The sequence below is a fragment of the Podarcis vaucheri genome, assembly GCF_965113315.1.
Source record: "Podarcis vaucheri genome assembly, chromosome: 8".
NCBI classification, from domain to species: domain Eukaryota; kingdom Metazoa; phylum Chordata; class Lepidosauria; order Squamata; family Lacertidae; genus Podarcis; species Podarcis vaucheri.
In genome coordinates, this window is record NC_138766.1 from 12,456,662 (window position 1) to 12,479,853 (window position 23,192).

Consider the following 23,192-nt stretch of genomic DNA (forward strand, 5'->3'; position numbering starts at 1 on the left):
CTTCTGAGCGTGGGAGAAAAATCCGTTGCACCTTCCAGAAGACTGCGTAGCAAAACAAAAAATGACAGGAATTCAACTGGTGCAGTATTTTCATCATATCATCATCTCCCTGTGTTGGGGGTTTTTTTTGCCTCTCGCGAGAGGTTTAAAAATGGAACTACCCCCCCCCCAATCATTCCAACTCTGCCAGACCAAAAAGCAAAAAAGAAATGAGATATTTAAACTGGTTTCTTTTGCTGTTTTCGGGATACTCATCTCAAATATTTAAAACCCTGCAAGGAAAGGAAGCCTCTAGTAACCTTACCCTGCTTTATTTCATATTATTATCTTAATATATGTGTATTTTTTCAAATACATATTTGAAATTCAAATACATATTTTTCAGCTCATAATAGTTTGCACACCCTTGCTGTCCCTCCTCTAAATCACTCCAACTCTGCCAGACCAACACAAACAAAAAACATTAAAAACTCTGCAAGGAAAGGAAGCTTCTAGGGACTCTACCCAGCTTTTTGTTTTGTTTTATTATTCTAATCTAATATATGCACATTTTTTTATAACCAGCAACATCAACTAATTCTGCAACTCCCCGCTGCTTCCCCCGCCTTCCTCGCGTTCTTTCTTTCCTACGGTGGCCGCTTTGAGGCAAAACACCTACCGTAGCGAAGGCGAGGGGTTGCGACAAGATGGCGGCGCCCTTCGAAGTGTGCCATGTCGCCTGCTGCGCCAACCGAGCCGGTCCCGGAGTGGTTTCCTGGGGGAGAGGCGGCCTGGTGGCTTTCGGCTCGTGCCGCTCGGTCGTCCTCTACGACCCGCAGGTGAGGCGGCGGGCTTTCCCCTCGCTCTTGCTCGGCTAGGGTGGTGGTTCTCGAACGCGGGAGGCCCGGCTGCAGTTGGACTACAACTCCCATCATGCTTAGCTTTTAGGGCCGGCGGTCAGGGATGGCGGGAGTTGTAGTCCGACAGCAGCTGAGGCAGCTCAAGTTTGAAACCCTGGAGGCGCAAAAAAATAAAATTAAAATTAAGCCTATATAATAAAGCTACTGAGAAAATCCATAAAAAGTAGCTGTGCCAAACGGAATTGTTGTGGAAATAAATACTGAGGGTGGGGCGGGGGGCAAATTTTGCCCTCGCTCAGGGCGCTCAGTCGAAAACGGGTGCTAAATAATGATGATGATGATGATAAATTTATATTTATTCAACCCGCCGAGTAGTTCCATAAAAAGCAATTTTACTAAAATGAATTATTCTGAAAATAAGAACTAATTAAGGTGTGGGGACTCCAAATTTTGTCCTCCCTGAGGGCTCCATATTACCAAAATACTCGCTTCACCTGGATACAGATTCAGGTGTGAGTCATCAACCCCACCCTGTAATAGAAAGGTGTAACTAGTTAACAAATAATGGGTTTCCACTGGTGAATATGGCCTATGGTTTCTGTGCTTTGCTAGTGTCAGCCAGTTGGGGAGTATTCTGACTACAGTTAGTGAATGATTAAATTTTTCTAACAAACTTCTGAAATATTTTGCCCTTTTAGTGCTGTTACTGAAAGAATGTTGCAATAGTCTCTTTGAGAGCATCTCTGGATAAATAACTTTTCCTTATCAGAATTCTGTTCAAACCCACCACAAGCGTTCATGACTTAAGACAGTTTTGGTTGTGTATTTTTTTTTCCAGAGAAGAAAAGTAGTTGGCACACTGAATGGACACACTGGAAGAGTTAATTGTGTTCAGTGGATTCACAGAAAAGATGGATGTAAGTATAATTGGAGTAAGAGGCCTATTTCTGCTGAGTGTTGTTTTTTTTAAGTGCCATTGATATGCACCTGGATCGGTACAGAGTACTGATAATATATTTTTACCTCAAAACTTACAATCCGTTTTGGATGTATAGGATAGGGTTGTTGGAGTTGGAAACAGGTTTGAAATGCAATCAGTAGATACTATAATTCTAGAGTGGACAGTATTGCACTTAAACTGAGAGACCTTTGGATTTGTGTATTCCTACTTGCCCTTGCATGCCACAGTTCTCTTACTCCCTTTCCAATTTGAGGCAACCAGTAGTTGGGTCACTTTGTCTGAATTGACAAACTATGGTATGTGCTTTCCATGAAAACCATGTTCAGAAACCACAGTGGTTAAAACCATAGTTGGCAGGTTTGTGCTTAAGAAAGGAAGGCAGAGAATTGCTGTGTGCTAGAGAGAGAAGTGGGGAGCATGGAAGCGCAAGGGTCTTTCTTTACATAGCACCAAACCATGGTTTGGCATTGCGTCCGAACCAGCCCAGTGTGAACAGCAACAGAGACTTTGTGCACCTCACCTGTACTTTCCAAGACACAGAAGAGTTGGTTGTTAGAAAGTTGCTGAGGTACATTATAAAAGGGAGAGGATGTCCATTTAATAGTGGTCAGGGGCTATGGTCAGGCTACATGCGAAGTTGCCCAGGACTTCTGGGCCAGCAGTTGCCTCTCTTTTCCACACACCATATATATATATATATATATATATATATATATATATATGTATGTATATATATGCAACTTTTACGTGGCTATCAAATGTTTTATATTGTTATTGTTGTAATTAATATGTTTGGGGATGCAGTTAATTTATTTGTGCAATAATACATGGCAATGGGAAGCATGAAGGGGGTAAAAGGAAAAGCTGTTGTGCCCTTCCGGCTTGGTTACACAAGTCAGGGTGCAAAGAGCATCAGCATGCTTGGCCCACCAGGCTTGGACCCACCAGGTGGGATATTTGACTCTTCCTGCTCCTCCTTTGAACAGTGGACTCCTGTGCCTTAAGAACCATAGTTTTTGAAACTCCATTTCAAATGTGACTTGTTTTATGTCATGGAGGATGTGTGAGAAGTGCAAGTCCAATACTTTATTAGATACAAGGAAATAGTTACATATTTCTTTGAATCCAGGCCATAGATCTGCATTTTCTGCACTGCTAGGTAGCCAGAAGAATTACCTGGGTTATGACTGTTGCTGTTGCAGTGCCCTCTGGTGGGCATGTTCTACATTTGAAGTTTATTCTTCCCCATACTTTTCCAAGATATAGTAAACTGTACAGTAGAGGGCAAGGAGTCCAGCTGTCTGCTAGCATGGCCAATGGTCTTTTATGTTATTTTTAATATCTTAAGACTGTGTAGTCCTAGGTGACCAAACAAAGTGAGTACTTTAGTTGGGGGGGGGGGTTGTCTCTTGAGCATAGAGATATACCAAGAAAATTTGAAATATGTTCAGGACACAATTCTGTATTTCAGGTTAAAACATCAGCTTAACCTATGCACCCAGTTTTCAAATTGAGGAGGAAAGGGACAATGTATAATGTATAACGGTGTCTAAAGTGAGGCCTCTTTACCATGTTACAGTTCTAGTTCCGTTGTACATATTGCCATTTGCAAAACAAAAATGCATCTTAAAAGAGTGCTAAAGAGTAGAGCTAAACACTCCTGAAATGAAAGAGGTTCTTTAAAGATTATAGTCTTAAAAACATGAGGATCACTGTGAAAATGAAAAGTTATGTATAATGTAAATGTAGGGAACTGAGAATTTACAATTACATGAGAACTGGCACTTGATGATAACCACAAATTCAGGTGAATTCCTAGTAAAGTAAAGGAGAGTCTGTTTCTGGAGTTGAAAGTGTCCCTACTTGCTCCTCTGTTGGAAAGATGGAACCTAGGAAGAAATTGAAACTATTATTACAGACATCAGTGTGTGTGTGTGTGTATGTGTGCTTTTTAAAAAAGTAATCTATTTGCAGATTTTGACCTTTGGGAAGAATTGCCACTGAAGCAAACCAAAAGTCATCTTGAATCAGAATTATTCAACTTTTCCATTGTTCAACCTTTCTCTCCCTCTCCCCTCCTCCCCCTTCACAGCTTATGAAACAGAATTAATTTCTGGAGGGTCTGACAAACTACTTATTCTTTGGGAAACACAAAATGAGAAGGTATGTAGAGCGATTGTGATATGTGAGAATAAAACAATTGTAAGCATGATTCCCCCCCTTAAAAAATAAAACCTAGAACGACTTCTGAATCTTTCCATTCTTTCCACTCTAACTATTGTACTAAGCAATTATATACTGCAACAAATTCATTGCTAGTAATCTGGATTCAAAATTTAAGAGCATCACAATGAAAGCAAAAGAGATCTGTTCAAGGATCTGTCATTGTACGTGTTGTGTAGTACTTGGTGTAAAGGGGGGAAATCTATACTAAGACTTCAATACTATATTCACTTCCTAAGCAGTAAGTGCCACTGAGGACAGTGGGACTTGCTTCCAAGGAAACTTGCTTTGGATTGCACTGTAAACAAAACAGAATTCTGTGGCCTGTTTACATTATGCATAATTGAACAAATGTGCTTGTATTATGTTACATTTTCCATGCATGCTGTCTTTTGGAAGACTGGAAGGTATATCAGTTCTGGAAGCCTATCCCACTGAAAATCGTATTTAGTTATCTCTCTGGATTCTTAGGTTTTGTCATCCATTGTCTACAGTACACACTTAAATTAAGGCCTGCAAACATGTGTTTACTAAAATGATACCAGAGATTCTGAGGAAGCTGAATTTTACAGTCAATGGCACATTTTGTGCTTAACAAGGAAACTCAGAAATACACTGCCCTAGCAGAGAAGAAATTGTGGTTATTTAGGCATGATACATGCCTAGTACTCGGCCTTAATGCCACAGCTCTGTTTAACTCAGGGGCCTGGTTCACATGCCAATTAAACCATAGTTTAAAATAAATTATGGCTTGACATAAACGAGCCACACATGCTGCTTAAAAAGTTTCTGCAGTGCTTCTCCTCTGCTTCTGCCACACTACAGGCAAAACAAGCTGGAGACTGGCTTTCCCTCTTGTCCAAACAAAGGCTTTAAGGCTGATAGGGCTACTAGGGAGGATTACGGAGGAGGATTTGCTGGGCTCACTCATCTCTGTGCTCCTGACTGACTGCGGAAAAACACCAGTGAGCATCTTTGAGCAAAAGGGCTGCAGTAGCAGTGCTCTTTAAATAGTGATTTCTGGGTTGAAAGTCAGGCAGTGAGCTGCAGCTGGTGTTTCTTTCCTCATCCTCTGCCCACTTCTGCCAAGACTGAGGTCTTACATCATCTTGTAAGAAAAGATTTGCTCCCGTCCTGTTTACTGTATCATATTTAATTACACACACTTCACAAATTCACCAATCCGATTTGCCCTGTCTTTTCAAGTTTTGCACCTGCCACAGACTGGACAATTAGTGCCACCCAGAAATACTTAAGGCTGAGAATTTATATCAGATGTTGCTGGACTATAACTTCCATCAGCCCTAGTAAGTATGGCCAGTGGCCAGGGATGATGGGAGTTGTAGTTCAACAACATCTGGAGATCCAAAGGTTCTAATTTCTATCATGATATACCAATGCTATGTTTTGACCCAACACAAATTTGCAACACCTGTGGTGTTCTTTTTCTTTATAATGAGATAATTCCTTCTCTCCTGAACCAGAGAGAGCCAGTGTGGTGTAGTGGTTAAGAGCGGTGGACTCGTAATTTGGGGAACCGGGTTTGCTTCCCCGCTCCTCCACCTGCAGCTGCTGGGTGACCTTGGGCTAGTCACACTTCTTTGAAGTCTCTCAGCCCCACTCACCTTACAGAGTGTTTGTTGTGTGGGAGGAAGGGAAAGGAGAATGTTAGCCGCTTTGAGACTCCTTCGGGATATCAAATCCAAACTCCTCCTCTTCTTCTTCTCTTCTTGAGCCTAGTACCTGATATAGCAAAGAAGACATACAGTATTACAATGTTACTTCATTGTGAATGAGATTTCCTTTGTCACTATAATTTACCTATATAAAGAAAGAAAGAAAAAATAGCTTTTCATGACAACATAGAATAAGAAACCAGTGATATTACTAGAGGGCTTGAGAGAGTTTCTATCCAGCCATATATCACCATGGATCACCTGTCTGATGCAAGGGCACATCTCAGTGATGTTCAGTCTTGGTTCTCTGTAACAGTGAGGGGTGAGGAATAATCAAGGCTGTATCCACATGAGTCTTATTTCTTTGTAGTAGACAACGTTTGATCCACCTAGCAAGGTAAATTCCTTTGCCGAAATGCAGGAATTCTTTGTGAGCAAACAAATTGCTGGGATGCTTCCTTGCAAATCTGAAGGCAGTGAGGTCAAATCTCTTCCACAACCATGAATGTTCTCGTGACTGTAGCTTGAATATGAAATGGCACCCTGAAGTCTTTCTCTTTCCACTATCTTGAGCCGATCTACAGACTGAAGGAGGCAATGTGCTGGCAGTGGACGTAAATACCTCATTAATGAGGTACCACCTTGCCTGGAATAGCACCTAGAAGTAGATCAGAATCAGAAATACTATTAGGATGAGGTATAAGCTGTGCCTGCTGTTTTGAGGATATATTCCAGGAAAAACAGCTGGTATGTCCACAATCCCAATGATTGCAAAGCACTTCATGTACTTAACTGTAAAAGTGTTATTAGCTGGTGAAACAGAAGGCTAAGTGAACTGGTATAGTCAAGTACTTATAGTTTTTAAAATTGAGATTAGACTGTCTTATAAAAAGAAATGCTTAAACTAAATGGAACCTGGAAGACTCCACAGAAAACAAATTGGATTTGCCCTGTGCTATACAGGAGGTGAAATTAAATGACCCTTCTGATAGCATTTGGAATAAAATTATTTTAATCAATATTACCCTTCACTTGTTTTCTATTCTGCCTGAATGCTTTTCCGTTGTGTTCAATTTAGTTTAAACCTTAATTATTACTATTTTTGACATATACCAAGCCATTTAAAGTAGATTTAGAAAATGGATGGAAAAACCCAGTGATGTTGCTTTTTGTGAACTTAACAGAGTTCTAATTTTTATTAGAACACAGAACAGCATAGATTACAAATAGAATGTTGTATAAAGTGCATATTTTCTAATGCCCTGGACAAAAATGAGAGCAATGTAATTTGCTTACCAATGTTCTCAACTAAAGCTTTTGTATTTCACTGCCGTTACAATTTTTAGCACTTCCGTAGTTGGACAGTTCTGAAAACTGCACACTTTGCATGGCAGCTTGATTTGGACTTCAAGGTTCTTGTCCTTCCTTTGTGTAATCTTATAATGTTCTGTTTAGCTTGTGAACTGCACTCGTCTTGAAGGCCACTCTGAAGCAGTTTGCTCTTTGGATGCTGTATACATGAGGAATGAGTCTACAGGAGATTTAAATATACTTTTAGCTTCTGCGGCTTCTGACTCTACTGTGAGAATCTGGTCCAAACAAGGAACAGAAGGTAGCTATTGTGCTTTGTAAACAGATTCTTTCAAGAAGTCACATTCATGTAGCAAAGTTTAATATGTATCCATATCTTTAGGAGAATCTGGATTTCTTCCATTTGGAATACACTGGTTTCGAATAGCCACCTGTTGTCTAGCTAGCAAACATACATTTTTAAAAAACAGTTTTTGGTGTGGCTGTTTTCTTTTTGTAAAGCTAGCTATTAATATAACTGAAGAGTGATATAAAAACACTTTAAATAGCAGAAAGGTGGCAGTCCAGTGGCTAGTCAAAGTTATGAAAGTATTCGGGATATGTTAGAAGTGAAGTTCTCAATTATAATTAGGCTTGCTGAACAAACACAAATCATAGTCATACTTTCATCAACTTGGAGGACAAATTAATGTTGTGCAAATTCCTGGGGGAATAGGTCTGTTAATGATTATTAGCCATGATAGCTAATAGAAACAATATACCTTTAAGTGCTAGAGATTGAGGGTAAGCCATAGGGGATGGCAATTACTTTTGTGCTGTACCTGTGAGCTTCCAAGGCATCTGGGTAGCTGATATTGAAATGGAATCCTGGACCCATGGCCTGAACAAAAAAAACTCCAGATCCCTCCTGGAGCCCTATTTGTGTACCTCCATACATGAATGCCCCACTTTAGGCATGTCAAGTTAGGAGTCATGGCTGGTATGTGCCTCAGCATCTAGGAGAGAGGCTAGCTTGTATATTCTAAGAGCCTCTTCAAGCATTCAGGACATTCAATATTGAACACCTGAATAAGGCTCAGACCTTAAATACTTTTGATATCTGATGTTACCGACATTCATCTGTCCTGGGTGACAATGGAAGAGTGTGCCTTTGGGAGCGAAGTCAAACGATTGGAAAGTTATAGTACCTGCTGTCGCTGTAAAGACAGATATGGGAGAGACATGTTTTGTTGAAGCTGGGGCAGACGAAGGTGTCCAGTTGTGCTGCTCCAGATACACCATGGCATTCCCTCTGTGCTCCTCCTAGCAGTCATTCCTCCTCTAGTCACTGCTGTGGGTCCATGACCTGACTGTCTGTCTCCAGGCACTGTAGTCATCTGCAAGGGATTCCCACAAGCTATACATCTTGACAAAGAAAGGGCAAAGGCGATAGCTATGTTGTGTTATGCTGAACCTTTACGTCACTTGCCTTGCTACATGCCACAATGCATGAGCCCTTAAAATTGTTTCCTATAATAAGAGAAGTAGAGGAATTTTGTCCCACTGAGATGAGGAACCACCTCTCAATGTGCCAAGGTCAGTGTGAGTTCTTCCATTCTGATCTACTGTAACCTCTCCTTATCAGTTTTTCTATACCTGAGTCAGTTTCTCTGTTGCATTTTTTTATGATGTATAATCCTTTAGGTTAATCTTGGGTGAGTTTTAATTCTTTGTAGCTGTAATTAGCAGCTTATCTCTTTGGTTCTACATTGGCTGTCTGTCATGTTGACTGCTGGTGTGCAAAACTATTCTCTCTCTCTCTCTCTCTCTCCCTCTCAGTTAAATGTCTTCAGACACTGCTATTTGGAAATGGATTTGTTATGGATGTTTCTTTGTCCTTCTTGCCAGACAGCAACAGTAAGTGTGTCTGTGAAACTGTTTAATCATTTTAAGGGATGCTTAACTGGTGTCTTAAGCATTTTAGTCGATGTAGTTGATGGATGGCAGCAAATTTCAAATACTGACTCAAACATTTTGTTTTAAAGTATATTTCAAAAGTGCAGTACTGGGCTTCTAATATCTGCTCCTGTGAGTGCCCATTTTTCCACCCACCCACACCAGTGTGACTTGACACTAATTTGATTTCAGTACTGCTTTCTTTGCCATGTTGCTCAATATGTTTAGAGGATTTTTTTTTCCTTGTGTGCACCACATTTATAGGTAAATGTATCAAAGGAGATAGTGAATACAGTGTTACCCCGCAAGACGAATGCCTCGCAATACGGAAAACCCGCAAGACGAAAGGGTTTTCTGTTTTGGAGGCGCTTCGCAAGACGAATTTCCCTATGGGCTTGCTTCGCAAGACGAAAGCCCATAGGGAAATCTCCGGGGACCTGTTTTAAATTGCTGGCGGTCGGGAGCAAAGACTTTCGCCCACAGCCGGCCTTCAGAAGAGGTCCTGGACCTCTTCTGAAGGCCGGCGGGAGGCAAAAGTCTTTGCTCCCCCCCTGCCTGCCTTCCCGGGACAGCGGAGACTTCTCCGCTGCCCCGGGCGATCTTAAAATGCTGGCGGGCGGGAGCAAAGGGTTCGCTGCCGACCCCCAGCATTTTAAAATCTCCCCGGGACAGCAGAGAAGTCTCCGCTGCCCCGGGCGATCTTAAAATGCTGGCGGGCGGGAGCGAAGCGTTCGCTCCCGCCCGCCAGCATTTTAAAATCTCCCCGGGACAGCAGAGAAGCAGCCCCCTGCGACCCTCTCCCGGCTGGAGAGGTGACGTGCACCTATGGCAGGAGCCTCCATAGGCGTGCGTCACCTCTCCAGCTGGGAGAGCGCGCGCGGGGCTAAAGCAGCCCCCTGCGACCCTCTCCCGGCTGGAGAGGTGACGCGCGCCTATGGCAGGAGCCTCCATAGGGGCGGGTCACCTCTCCAGCTGGGAGAGGGCGCGCGGGGCTAAAGCAGCCCCCTGCGACCCTCCCCCGGCTGGAGAGGTGACGCGCGCCTATGGCAGGAGCCTCCATACGCGCGCGTCAGCACTCCAGCTGGGAGAGCGCGCGCGGGGCTAAAGCAACTACCTGCGACCCTCTCCCGGCTGGAGAGGTGACGCGCGCCTATGGCAGGAGCCTCTATAGCCGCGTGTCACCTCTCCAGCCGGGAGAGCGCGCGCAGGGCTAAAGCAGCCCCCCGCGACCCTCTCCCGGCTGGAGAGGTGAGAAGCGCCTATGGCAGGAGCCTCCATAGGCGCGCGTCACCTCTCCAGCTGGGAGAGCGCGCGCGGGGCTAAAGCAGCCCCCTGCGACCCTCCCCCGGCTGGAGAGGTGACGCGCGCCTATGGCAGGAGCCTCCATACGCGCGCGTCAGCACTCCAGCTGGGAGAGCGCGCGCGGGGCTAAAGCAGCCCCCTGCGACCCTCTCCCGGCTGGAGAGGTGACGCGCGCCTATGGCAGGAGCCTCCATAGGCGCGCGTCACCTCTCCAGCTGGGAGAGCGCGCGCGGGGCTAAAGCAGTCCCTGCGACCCTCTCCCGGCTGGAGAGGTGACGCGCGCCTATGGCAGGAGCCTCCATAGGCATGCGTCACCTCTCCAGCTGGGAGAGTGCGCGCAGGGCTAAAGCAGCCCCCTGCGACCCTCTCCCGGCTGGAGAGGTGACGCGCGCCTATGGCAGGAGCCTCCATAGGCGCGCGTCACCTCTCCAGCTGGGAGAGCGCGCACGGGGCCAAAGCAGCCCCCTGCGACCCTCTCCCGGCTGGAGAGGTGACGCGCGCCTATGGCAGGAGCCTCCATAGGCGCGGGTCACCTCTCCAGCTGGGAGAGGGCGCGCGGGGCTAAAGCAGCCCCCTGCGACCCTCTCCTGGCTGGAGAGGTGACGCGCGCCTATGGCAGGAGCCTCCATAGGCGCGCGTCACCTCTCCAGCTGGGAGAGCGCGCGCGGGGCTAAAGCAGTCCCTGCGACCCTCTCCCGGCTGGAGAGGTGACGCGCGCCTATGGCAGGAGCCTCCATAGGCATGCGTCACCTCTCCAGCTGGGAGAGTGCGCGCAGGGCTAAAGCAGCCCCCTGCGACCCTCTCCCGGCTGGAGAGGTGACGCGCGCCTATGGCAGGAGCCTCCATAGGCGCGCGTCACCTCTCCAGCTGGGAGAGCGCGCACGGGGCCAAAGCAGCCCCCTGCGACCCTCTCCCGGCTGGAGAGGTGACGCGCGCCTATGGCAGGAGCCTCCATAGGCGCGGGTCACCTCTCCAGCTGGGAGAGGGCGCGCGGGGCTAAAGCAGCCCCCTGCGACCCTCTCCTGGCTGGAGAGGTGACGCGCGCCTATGGCAGGAGCCCGCCAGCATTTTAAAATCTCCCTGGGACAGCAGAGACTTCTCTGCTGTCCCGGGGAGATTTTAAAATGCTGGGGGTCGGCAGCGAAGCGTTCGCTCCCGACCCCCAGCATTTTAAAATCTCCCCGGGACAGCAGAGACTTCGCTCCCGCCCGCCAGCATTTTTAAATCGCCCCGGGACAGCAGGGGCTTTTAAAATGCTGGCGGTCGGCAGCAAAGCCCTCCTGTCCCCGGAGCTTGCGGGGCGGGAGGTGGGAAGAAGGGCTTTTCTTCCCACCACCAGCCTTCAGAACAGCCTTCTGAAGGCTGGGGGTGGGAAGAAAAGCCCTTGTCCCCCCCCCAGCCTTCAGAAGAGGTCGGGGGACAGACTGTCCCCGGACCTGGTCTGAAGGCGGTTTCCCTAGGAACGCATTAATTGATTTTCAATGCATTCCTATGGGAAACCGTGCTTCGCAAGACGAAAAACTCGCAAGAAGAAAAAACTTGCGGAACGAATTAATTTCGTCTTGCGAGGCACCACTGTATTACTTTTCCACTTTCAGTTTTCCATTCAGTGTTTTGAGAATAAATGCAAGCAAAAATTGCATAGTCGGTCATCTGAGCTGTGATTCTATCCCTAAACGCTGAATATTCTCCCTCCGTTTGTTTTCACCTTCCTCCTTCTCTCTGTTGTCTCCCATGTGTTGAATGTTAGGTTGAGACAGGCCCCTGCCTTTTTGGTTATTACTCTGTTAAAGCACCATGCACATTAATGGTGTTATGGTAACAAAACAATTTATTGCTTGGTGTGTCTTTAAATGATGGCCTCTCAGCGATGCAGGAGTTTTAGGTTTGTTCACACCCCTCCCTTACCTCGTCACTGCTGGGTGGAAGGATGGAACTGAGAGGAGGGATATCTGCTCCAGATGTTGTGTGTTTTATTGGAAAATGGTACCTCCTTTATGGTTGCAACCAAGTATCCCCATGTTTGCTGCAAATGGATTGTGGTGCAGGGTCTGGGATAGAGCCCATTCAAATAAATTCAGCTCAGCTGGATGCTTGTGATTGTATCCACCGTGCCTGATGCCAAAATCAATACTGACTTTTGGGATTATCAGACTTGTCAGAATGATGCGTTTTAAGGTTCCCTTTGACCCAAGTCTTTAGTAGCGAATGTCTGCTAAGTTTTATTGTATTTATAAGTCAATATCTATACATTATCCTTTTTGAGAAAATACCTATGAAATTAACTCTTTGCAGATGAGCAGGTAATTGCTAAAGTGGAAGTGAATATGTTGGGAAGTTATTGGTGTTGTGTCAGGATCAATTAGGAGTTACCATTCACCTGTTGTGTTAAAGTACCTTTTAGTACAGTGGTGCCTCGCAAGACGAAAAGAATCCGTTCTGTGATTCTCTTCGTCTAGCGGTTTTTTCGTCTTGCGAAGCAAGCCCATTAACAGATTAGCGGCTTAGCGCTATTAGCGCTATTAGCACTATTTAGCGGCTTATCGGCTTATCGGATCAGCTGATAAGCGGCTTAGCGGCTTAGAAAAAGGGGGGGGGAGACAAAAAACCCGCAGGAACTCACAATACATTTTCGTCTTGCGAAGCAAGCCCATAGGAGATTCGTTTTGCGAAGCACCTCCAAAACGGAAAACTCTTTTGTCTAGCGAGTTTTCCGTCTTGCGAGGCACTCGTCTTGCGGGGCACCACTATACTGGGATTATGTGGGTTGCATGCATATGAAACAGTGATTCTGTTCATAGGAGTTGGATTTCCAAAACACTGGAATGATGCATAGACAATCCTGATATATTATCTTCCTCCCAGGCTCAGCATGTGTTTCACGGTGCTGTTTATGGAGATCCAAAAAGCCATCCTTTGCCCTAGTGTAGATAGATACATTAGTGCAGGAGCATAGTACAGGAAGGCAGAAAATTTTGTAATTTGACTTTTAGCAGAGTGGAAAGCAGCATAATTCCTTATTTTTGAAATTTTTGAAATTATAATCACTGCAGCACGGTATTCTACAGATTATGAGTTTTTTTATAGTCCTGGAACTGTGTAACACACCCTTAGAAGTAAGTCCCAGAGCATTCAAGGTGTGCTAGCTTCCTGGTACTTTGGCATAGGATTGCAGCCTTAAGCTCCTTCTCTCCCTCCTTCCTTCTCTTTCTCTCTCTCTCTCCCTCCTTTAGTAAATGTGGTGTACTCCCTTGTGTCCATTTTATTTTTCTCCTAAAAATAATAATAATGAAACAGCAAATTTCCACTGACTGCTTTGCCATTTCAGTACCGGTACTGGCTTGCGGTGGGGATGACTGCAAAATTCATTTATATGTGCAGCAGGATGGACAGGTAACTATTACTTCTGTCTCCTATCCCATGAATAGTATGAAATTTTGGGGGTGTTTTGTTGTGACTGTGATTGTATGGGGAGAAAATGAAGGCAGGAAAAATGAAGTTGAATACGTGGGAGAAGTGTTTACAAATATTGCTGTGGTGTGCCTTTATATTGAATTTTCAAAATGACTTTTAATTTGTTTATATTCCATTCTATTCGGAGGATTTTGAGCTTAGACAAATAATGTGTTTTGGGCTTAGTTGTGTTCCTTCCAGTTCACATTTGATGTTAATTGACATCTGTGCTAGCATTCATCATAGACAGGTTGTGTGTGTGGAATTGTTCAGCATGCCTGCCAATTCATGGTGACCGATGTGCCTATTTATTCCAATTAGTTATACACCACCCTTCATTGAATTTGGCTTCAGTGTGGTTTACAGAATTAAAAATATCAAAATGCCTTCAAAAATATACTTTTAAATGCCAAACAGTGCAACCCTATACACATTTACTCAGAAGTAAGTTCCAATGTGTTCAATAAAGTTTAAAGGTAAAGGTACCCCTGACCGTTGGGTCTAGTCGCAAACTACTCTGGGGTTGCGGCGCTCATCTCGCTCTATAGGCTGAGGGAGCCGGTGTTTGTCCGCAGACAGCTTCTGGGTCATGTGGCCAGCATGACTAAGCTGCTTCTGGCGAAACCAGAGCAGTGCACGGTAATGCCGTTTACCATCCCGCCGGAGCGGTACCTATTTATCTATCTGCACTTTGACGTGCTTTCAAACTGCTAGGTGGGCAAGAGCTGGGACCGAACAATGGGAGCTCACCCTGTCTCAGGGATTCGAACTGCCGACCTTCTGATTGGCAAGCCCTAGGCTCAGTGGTTTAGACCACAGAGCCACCCACGTCCCTTCTCAATAAAGTTTATTTTTCAGGTAAATGGGTATAAGACAGCAAGCTTTAAAAGCCTGCCGGTTTGCCTGGCACCTGAAAGAACGCAACCTTGCTGGGGAAAGGCATCCTACAAGCTCAAAATGGTCCTCATTGTGTTTGTCTCCTGCTTCATCTTAAATGAAGAGGGAACAGAGAGAAAACCCTCAGCTAACAATCTGAGAAGGTACTCCTTCAGGTCTCCAGATCACTTTGAATCAAATTTGGATTGGAGAGGCTGCCATTGGAGCTATCTCAAATAAACTCTGCCTGTCAGAATCTGGGCCGCTACATTCTGTACCAGCTGAAGCTTCTGAATAATCTTCAAATTAAGTCCGATGTATAATGCATTACAGTAATCCATTCGAGAGAGGTTACCAGGGCATGGCTGACTCTGACCTCGCCGGTGAACCAGCTGAGGCTGCCAAAAGGCACCCTGTGCTGTTTGAGCTCATAGCAACAAAGCTGAATCCAGGAGAACCCTCAGGCTGTAATGCAGAGCATCAAAATACAGATATTTGTGCTACATAAGGATACTGGTTTGTTTCAGTTTCAGAAGACTTTGCTGCTTCATGGCCATGAAGACTGGATAAGAGGGATTGAATGGGCAGTTTGCGGTAGGTAGGGCATTCAGCAAGGCATTTTTAATAATCTAATGTGCCATATAGAGCAAGATTACTAGGAAAAGCCAAGCATCTGAGATGGTTTTAATCCCCCTTTCATATATGCAAACATAGTATTTGAGACCCAGCGGGACAGCGTGCAGAAACAAGTAGGATGGCAGAACTTGATAATGAGAGTGCTGCAATTTTTAACGCTATAGTTAGATGTTTATTTTTATAATTCCGCTGGCATGAATTTTCTTCTCCACATTTTGAAGGTGATGTTGCTAATAGGGAAAGATAATTTCAGAGGATCCTGCTTGGCAGGGGGTTGGACTCGATGGCCCTTGTGGTCTCTTCCAACTCTTATGATTCTAATGTAATAGGCAAGTATTCCATTTTGGATAATGAAGTAAGGGAATGGTCCTTTCAGTCTGGAGTAGCCTGCTTCCTAGAGTTCAGCCTTTGTTGAAACGAAGAGGGACAATTGTGTCTTCCAATGCAGGTGCTTGGCCTAGAAGGATCAAGGCCTCAACACTTGCCTCTTAAAAATGGTAATTGAGGTTCTAGGTCAGGGGGTCAGCAAAATACGGCCCATGGACCAGATATGGCCTAAGGGGGTCGTTAAACCGCCTGCTCAGTCAGTCCCTATGAGGAGCTAAACCGGCGTGCTGCGCTGGTTTCTCCGCATGGGGACTGACTTCCGGAATGCAGCCACGGCTTCCTATTGGCTGCAGGAATTTCCTGCAGCCAATAGGAAGCCGCAGACGCCGCCCCCCGCCATGGCTCCGAAAACCAGCAGGGAAAGAGCAGTGGTGTGTGTGTGCGCACACTCCCACACGCAGGCGATCCAGCCCGCCAGTGGAAAAGTTTGCCGACCCCTGTTCTAGGGAAACTGGATTCTATGCCCACTTCTACACTCTCCAGTTTTTCTGCTCCCCTGTGGAATCTCGAGAAAAGAGCACACCAAGAACTCAGGCCAATGTAAGTTTCAATAGTGGGAGTGGTTCCTACTCGCAAATCAATAGTCAATAGTAACAAAAACTAATCCATTCAAAAGTATGTATTCTGACAAGGATTACAAACTTAAATAGAGATTACAAACTCTAACAGAGATTACAAACTCAAACTCATAAAAATATGTATAACACAATAATTCATTACAGAATTAGAGATAAGAGTTTATGAGCGGAGATAAGTTCATGTTAGTCCAGATTCGTTGTGGAGGTCTTAGTTTCAATCATTGAGCAGAAATCAGAAGTCAATTATGGATTAGAAACCAGGACAGGGCCCTGTTTTGATGTATTCACCTTCATCAGCTGGAAGTATCAAATATTAAATGAAAATACATTTAAATTCTAAGTTATCATAAATTATAATTTATAAAACAGTATTATATAACATTTGGTTCCTTACCTAATTTTTAAAGGGTTGTGTAAGTTTGAAGACTTTCGGATAAATATATCCTGTTATTTTCTACGTTTCTCAAGGATAACAACTGAAAATAATCAATATTAATAATAGTTACATGTGTTGAATCAAATTAAAAAGTCTAAGGCAGCATATAATCATATGATTCCTCCACCCTTGTGGAATCTCAGCATATATGTAACCTTGTCCATAACTTACAGCTTTGCTCTGTGTAGCACATGCTAGAAATAGAGAATCTTAGAAAATACTGAATCCCGCCCCCCCGCCCTGAGAAACCACGTAGCACTATCTTTCCACAAACAGATGATTTTGCCAAACTATTCCATCCTAGATTCAGGTATGTATTCCAACCTACAGAGCTTTCCTTAGATTATGTGAGGCGTTTCTTCAGTATTGTAGCTAATATCACAGTGTGATGTTCATCCTTCTCCACACTGAATGGTGCTGACATGCGCTACAGCAAAGTATTTATTTTGGTATTCGTTAGCAACCTGCTCATGGCAATACTGATTTCCCTGGGCAATGACCTTCCCATCTTTAAAATCTTCCTGCTTTTCATTTATTTAATTTTGCAAAAGACGGAGATCTCTTCTTGGCAAGCTGTTCCCAGGATTGTCTGATAAGGATCTGGAAGATGCATGCAACTTCATTGCTTGTGGAAGCCCAAGATGAGGAAACCATAAGGCTGAAGGAGAATATTTTCACCGTGAAAAATGACAATGGTGAGTCTGTACTTTATGAATAGCTGTTGCTTTTTCTGAGGCAATATGCAATTGTTGTCAGTAGGGTTAAATGAAAGTGTTGAACCTGAGGTTTGCCATTCTTTTTATTTTTATTTTATGTTTTATTTTGACAAAATAATAATAAATAAGAATAAAAATGTGACCCCACCCACAAGACCATTCCATTGTCAATATCCAATCTCCCAAAATTTCAACACCTCTTGCGATAGTTTCACCCCTTTCCATTTTAACAGTGCAAATTCTACAAATACCTTCCATATCTCCTCAAAATCATTTCTCCTGCATATTCCCCGTCTTACCTTAATAGCACATGTTAATTTATCATTAATAGCTATATCCCACACCTCTTTATATTCATCTTGCTCCTTCCACTTCCTTTTTAAAAAATATATACTTAATTGGTTTTAACAACTGTGTAACATAAGTATTCAACAGAAAACAAAAAGAAAAATAAACCCACATTCATTCCATAGTTGGTGCTTGTTGTATGTAACAATTTTAGTTGGATTCAACATGACCTCCAGTCTCCCCATTTTGGTTCCCAGATTACATTTTTTATCTGCGCACTAAACTTTGTCTCCTCTAGGTTGTTTCAGTTGCATTAGTTTTGTAAGATTCTCCTATTACACGCAGAAAGTCAATCTAGACTTGCCAACAGATTTATATTTTTGCAATGTTCTTTTAAATAAACTCTGTATACATCCACTTCCTAGCTATAATAAGTTGTGCAGCTGTCAATAAATCTGTGAGCAAGTCCTTCATAGCCTGCGAACCTTCCACCCCCTCGTAAATTGATAATAATGCTACCTCTGGACTTTTGGTCAGCTTTAACCCATCGATTTCTGTTATCTCCTTAAACACCCCTTGCCAAATTTCTTTCACATATTTACACCTCCACCACATGTGAACATAAGTCCTGGTTTGCCATTCTTGAGTTTCAGATTCTCCTTTCCTGAGAATAATTCACTGAACTCATGCTGTATGACTATACTAGCAAAAGGGCCAAGAGAGATGTAGCATTTCTGTGTGCTTTGTTTCAGCTAACCTCATAAACTTCAGCCCACTCCTGTTACATCATCCATTCCTATTCCTGGGCAGGGATTTAACCTTTCCTACTGCATAGCCAAGTCAGCAGCAGAGTACAGAAATTGCACAGAGAAATATATTGCATCAGCTCAGTCTAGTGAGACATATTTGTGAATGGAAACGAGTTTGTTTGCACATATCTCCATTATCAATAGGATGCTATGTTTTGTGTATATTTGAGAGGAGTACCTGAATTCAGAACCCAGGATTTTTAGATGCGATGCTGTACCAACCTATCTGCCTTTCCCAAACAAACTTCTGAAGGTGCTCAGTGACATGTGAGGTCTTACTTAGGCTTTCACATTTTGTTGTGGCATCTATTTGTTGTGCCACCTATCCACACTATGGCTGGGTGCTTCTTGACAATTTGCTAGCATAACTCCTTAAAGGTAAAGGGACCCCTGACCATTAGGTCCAGTCGCAGATGCCTCAGGGGTTGCAGCGCTCATCTCGCTTTATTGGCCGAGGGAGCTGGCGTACAGCTTCCAGGTCATATACCCAGCATGACAAAGCCGCTTCTGGCCAGAGCGGTACCTATTTATCTACTTGCACTCTGATGTGCTTTCGAACTGCTAGGTGGGCAGGAGCAGGGACCAAGCAACAGGAGCTCACCCCATTGTGGGGATTCGAACCGCCGACCTTCTGATCGGCAAGTACTAGGCTCTGTGGTTTAATCCACAGCGCCACCTGTGTCCCTATAGCATAACTCCATACTGTCCTTGCTTTTCCATGCAAAACTGTAGTTTGTTTGCTATACTTCTAAGCACACACACACACGAAATGCACACAAAGTAACATTCTGTTTGAAACAGCCGCAACCATTGCAAAGCAGCTAAAAGAGACAAATAAGGTAAGGTTTGAGAAGAACCTCCCCTGCTGTATGCAAGCCTCACATCAATGACAGGAACGGAAATGTGGGGGTATTTCCTTGGTTCTTTTATAGATATAAGCTTTGAAGATTTTTATTATCTTTTTTGCTCTGTGGTAGGTTCAGATGCATCTTTTGCCGTTACGCTGGACTCTGTGTTAGCTGGACATGAAAACTGGGTATATGCTGTTCATTGGCAGCCTTCCTTTCCCAAAGGTAAGAAGTACGTGAGCCGCAAATTGGGGGACAGCTAGACATAGCGAAGAACATTGGATTGCTGTGGGTAATGGAACACCCATAATGACTTCTCCCATACCTTACCTGTTGTGCATTTCCCCATTCCAGTGTGGCAGCTAGTGATGTGGAGTAGAGGCTGGGAATTGCAGGAAATGATATTGATTCTACCTGTAGCTCATTAACTTTTTCCTATAGTCCTGATTCTGTGTGGGTATGGATTTTGGTTATTCTGTACTGTCTGTCCTTAGGGTTGCTCCAGCCCTAACATTGCCAGTTGCTGAATCATTGCAATAGTTACAGTGACCACCAGCCTTTTCAGACCAAGGAGCCACTAACACTGACAAGGGGGCTCCTTTTTTCTTTGCCTTTTAAAATATGCATCCAGATTTGTCTTTCTCTCTTTCCCTTCTATTGAAAATAGCAACATTCAGTGACATTTAGAATCACAAATACTGATTCTTTTGGAAAATCGCCATTGCTTTGCCAGTGCGGCCTGCCTTAAGTTTCATCTCAACCTATGATTTACCACTTAATGTGTCACGAGTCGCCAGTTAACGACCAATGATTCACAAAGTGCTCCATTTCCAAATAGTGACTACACTTGGCACTTCTGGGTGTAATGTTTTCTCTTGTGATTGGAACTGAATTTGCGCAGTTTGAAATGTATGGACCCAGAACCATCTGCAAACATTCCCTTTTAAAGCAGGGGTGGTAGACAATTACTACGGCACCTAGTATCCAACGTACAAGACTTTTGTCTCTGCACCCTTCTTGGAATACTGTAAATTGCAACTACACATTTCTCTCCTCTTCAGCCCAACACAGTTTGTTCTGCAGCATGCCTTTGTAGAATTATCTTACCTTTGCTATCCCGAATACAATATGTGAGACGCAAAAAAGCATGCTAGCATCTTCCACAAAGGTAAATTTTCTCCTTGCACTGTAGATGGCAGGATGGAACAGCCAATGAGGTTGTTGTCTGCTTCAATGGACAAAACTGTGATCCTCTGGGCTCCAGATGATGAATCTGGGGTGTGGTTGGAACAGGTAGGCATGTTTTATACGTTTTCCTCTCTTGCTTTCCCTGCCCACCCCCACCCCCCGCGGCTTTAGAAATTAAGTAAAGGGAGTATGAGGTCATATCCAAGCCTAAAAAGAATTCAAGTGGAAAGTATTGTAATTGTAGCAGGCTGTTCCTTCAGTGGAAGAGCAAACAAGCAACATTCTGCTGTATTTAGAACCACAAAAACTGATTCTTAAAAGCAGTAAAGACTTTTGTGTGCATATGAGGGAAAGGAGGAGATTGTGCTTGCAGCAAAGAGGCCACACACATTTCAAACCCGTCCAGCCTGTCTGCCTACACATGGATTTGAACTAAAACTTAAGTACTTGCCTTATGCTGGAAACTTGGTGTTTTTCTTTTTAATAAACCTTTGGCATCTCTGATGGCACAACCAGATGTTCCCAGCATCTAGTACCCTGCACCAGTACATGGAGGTTCAATTTAGCGGTTACGGATAATAAATACTGATTTTTATGAATTTGTCTAAAAAAAAAGAATTTAAGCCAGCTAAGCCAATAATCATCATTTCACCTTGGAATGTTTTATTTTTATTGCAGACTGCCTGTGAACTTGGCAAATAAACATATCAAACCATTTTTAAAATTAGGATATATTGGTGATAAATATGGGGGGGGGGTTTGAATCTATTTTTCTGTGTTGTTTGTACATATAACAGGTGTGTGCCTAGACCCTGAACTAATGGCTTCTTAATTTTGTAAGATCAATAGCACATTAATGCTGCTGTAACTGCGTTCTTTTAGCTTCTCTTTTGGGTGTAATTCTAAACTGTAGATGAAATTTTGTTATTTTGTTTAGGATTAAGTCTTTAGCCATCAATGAGCAGATTGACTGGTGGCTGGCTCATGTATTTTGTGTTCAATTTTTCAAAAAAGGTCCGAGTAGGAGAAGTGGGTGGAAATACTCTGGGGTTTTTTGACTGTCACTTCAGCCCAGATGGCTCAATGATTCTTGCTCATGCTTTCCACGGAGCGCTGCATCTTTGGAAACAGACTTCAGCAAACAAGGCAAGAGAATTTATTTATGTTGCTAGAGAGGAAAATGTTCACGGACTGTTGTTGTATAGCAAGCCATGGCTTTGTGCTCAAAAGATACACTAGATTGGATATCTATTCTGAACACCTCATTTAAGCTAAAGCATTGATCTTCTTAATTTTCTTTTTTCCCCTACCACAGTTAGTAGCAAACAAGATTAAATCTGATGGGATCACTGGGGTGTGCCTTTTGGGCTCTGTGGGTAGTAAACATCATATATATATATATATATAAACATCATATATCAATATCATATATATATGAGATATATATATATGATGTATATATCATTATATATATATAAAAATATTGCTTTGTGCTGGGTCAGTCCATCTGGCCCACTCTGGTCTACCCCACAGCAATATCTTTCCAAGATCTGTGAGACAGGACAAACCTTTCACAGCCTTTTAACTGTAGATGACTGGACTGAACCTGAGACCTTCTGCTTGCGAAATGCACATGCCATTTCCAGGCTAGCTCTTAGTAGGTATGAGGGGGGCGGGTAAAATGCTATTGAAAGAGGGGATCACGTTGCCTTCAATATACGTAGCATTTTTAAATGTATAAAAACACAGCAAAAGATGGCCTTCATTGTAACCAGCAAGGTACACATATAACCATGACCTCATTTTATGTGGCTTGAATCCCATCAAAGTGCCTTGGTTCCTGTTTGTTTCCTCCTTATTTTTCCTGGCTTTTAAATGTAGCATCAGAACAATTGAAAGGGGCAATATTTTATTGGAGAAAAATAAATTGATGAGGTGTGTGTTATTATTCCCCACCCCCCGCCACTGTTTTTACAGCTCAGACTTCTGCTGTGTGTTTGTGAATAGCATGCTAAAGTTCAAAAGGAATGCCCTTTTCTTGTTTTCTCAGAACAGTAGCTATATTGGTCTATTGTCAATATAATAATCCTTTGTATACTCATTTTAGAGTCACCCCATGTAACCTAGTGGGGTTTGCTTTTGAGTAGACCTAACATTGGGTATTCTAATTTGAGATGGTCATTGTGAAAATTGAGGCAGGGCAGTTTTTCTTCTGGATTAGTTAGACATTTGGCTGTGTCCATTATTGGTCTCCAAGGAAATGTGGTTCCCAACCTTGTAATACTTTATTCTCATCCTTCATCGGACTATCAGCTGCCGTTAGCAGATCTGCTGACACCCCCCGCCCCCGAGTGCTAATGCTTTTCTTTTTAGCTGGGTGCTTCATTTATAGTGAGATCTCTATATTTAACAGATAGCTCGTTCACATTTTATATAATATTAGTGGTCTTGGTTTAATAGAGAGAATGGGCTCCAGAAGTGGTTATTTCAGGGCATTTCGATGCCGTGCAAGATGTGATGTGGGATCCAGAAGGAGAATTCATCATCTCTGTTGGTTCTGACCAAACTACAAGAATCTTTGCTCCGTGGAAAAGGGAGAACAAAACAGAGGTATTTATTTATTTAATCTTTTCTACAAGCTTGCAAAATCATCTGTAAGTCAATAGGTCACAAAATGTGAAACTGGAACAATGGCTGGTCTCTAATTTCTCAAAAACCATTTACGCTGTA

The 23,192-nt window shown here is 43.5% G+C and overlaps 1 protein-coding gene across 2 annotated transcripts in view; it reads left to right on the forward strand.

The window, feature by feature from the left end:
* Positions 1-656: 656 nt before the first annotated feature.
* The window catches only part of ELP2 (elongator acetyltransferase complex subunit 2), a 43,535-nt gene continuing 20,999 nt past the window's right edge, over positions 657-23,192 (forward strand). For both annotated transcript variants that reach the window (XM_082234298.1, XM_082234299.1), the window contains exons 1-12: positions 657-818; positions 1,678-1,756; positions 3,893-3,963; positions 7,155-7,311; positions 8,829-8,906; positions 13,576-13,640; positions 15,104-15,170; positions 17,165-17,308; positions 19,404-19,499; positions 20,467-20,567; positions 21,477-21,608; positions 22,923-23,072. In XM_082234298.1, coding sequence (XP_082090424.1) covers positions 687-818; positions 1,678-1,756; positions 3,893-3,963; positions 7,155-7,311; positions 8,829-8,906; positions 13,576-13,640; positions 15,104-15,170; positions 17,165-17,308; positions 19,404-19,499; positions 20,467-20,567; positions 21,477-21,608; positions 22,923-23,072 — 1,272 coding nt within the window. In that variant the 5' untranslated portion in view covers positions 657-686. The remainder of the gene's footprint in view (positions 819-1,677; positions 1,757-3,892; positions 3,964-7,154; positions 7,312-8,828; positions 8,907-13,575; positions 13,641-15,103; positions 15,171-17,164; positions 17,309-19,403; positions 19,500-20,466; positions 20,568-21,476; positions 21,609-22,922; positions 23,073-23,192) is intronic.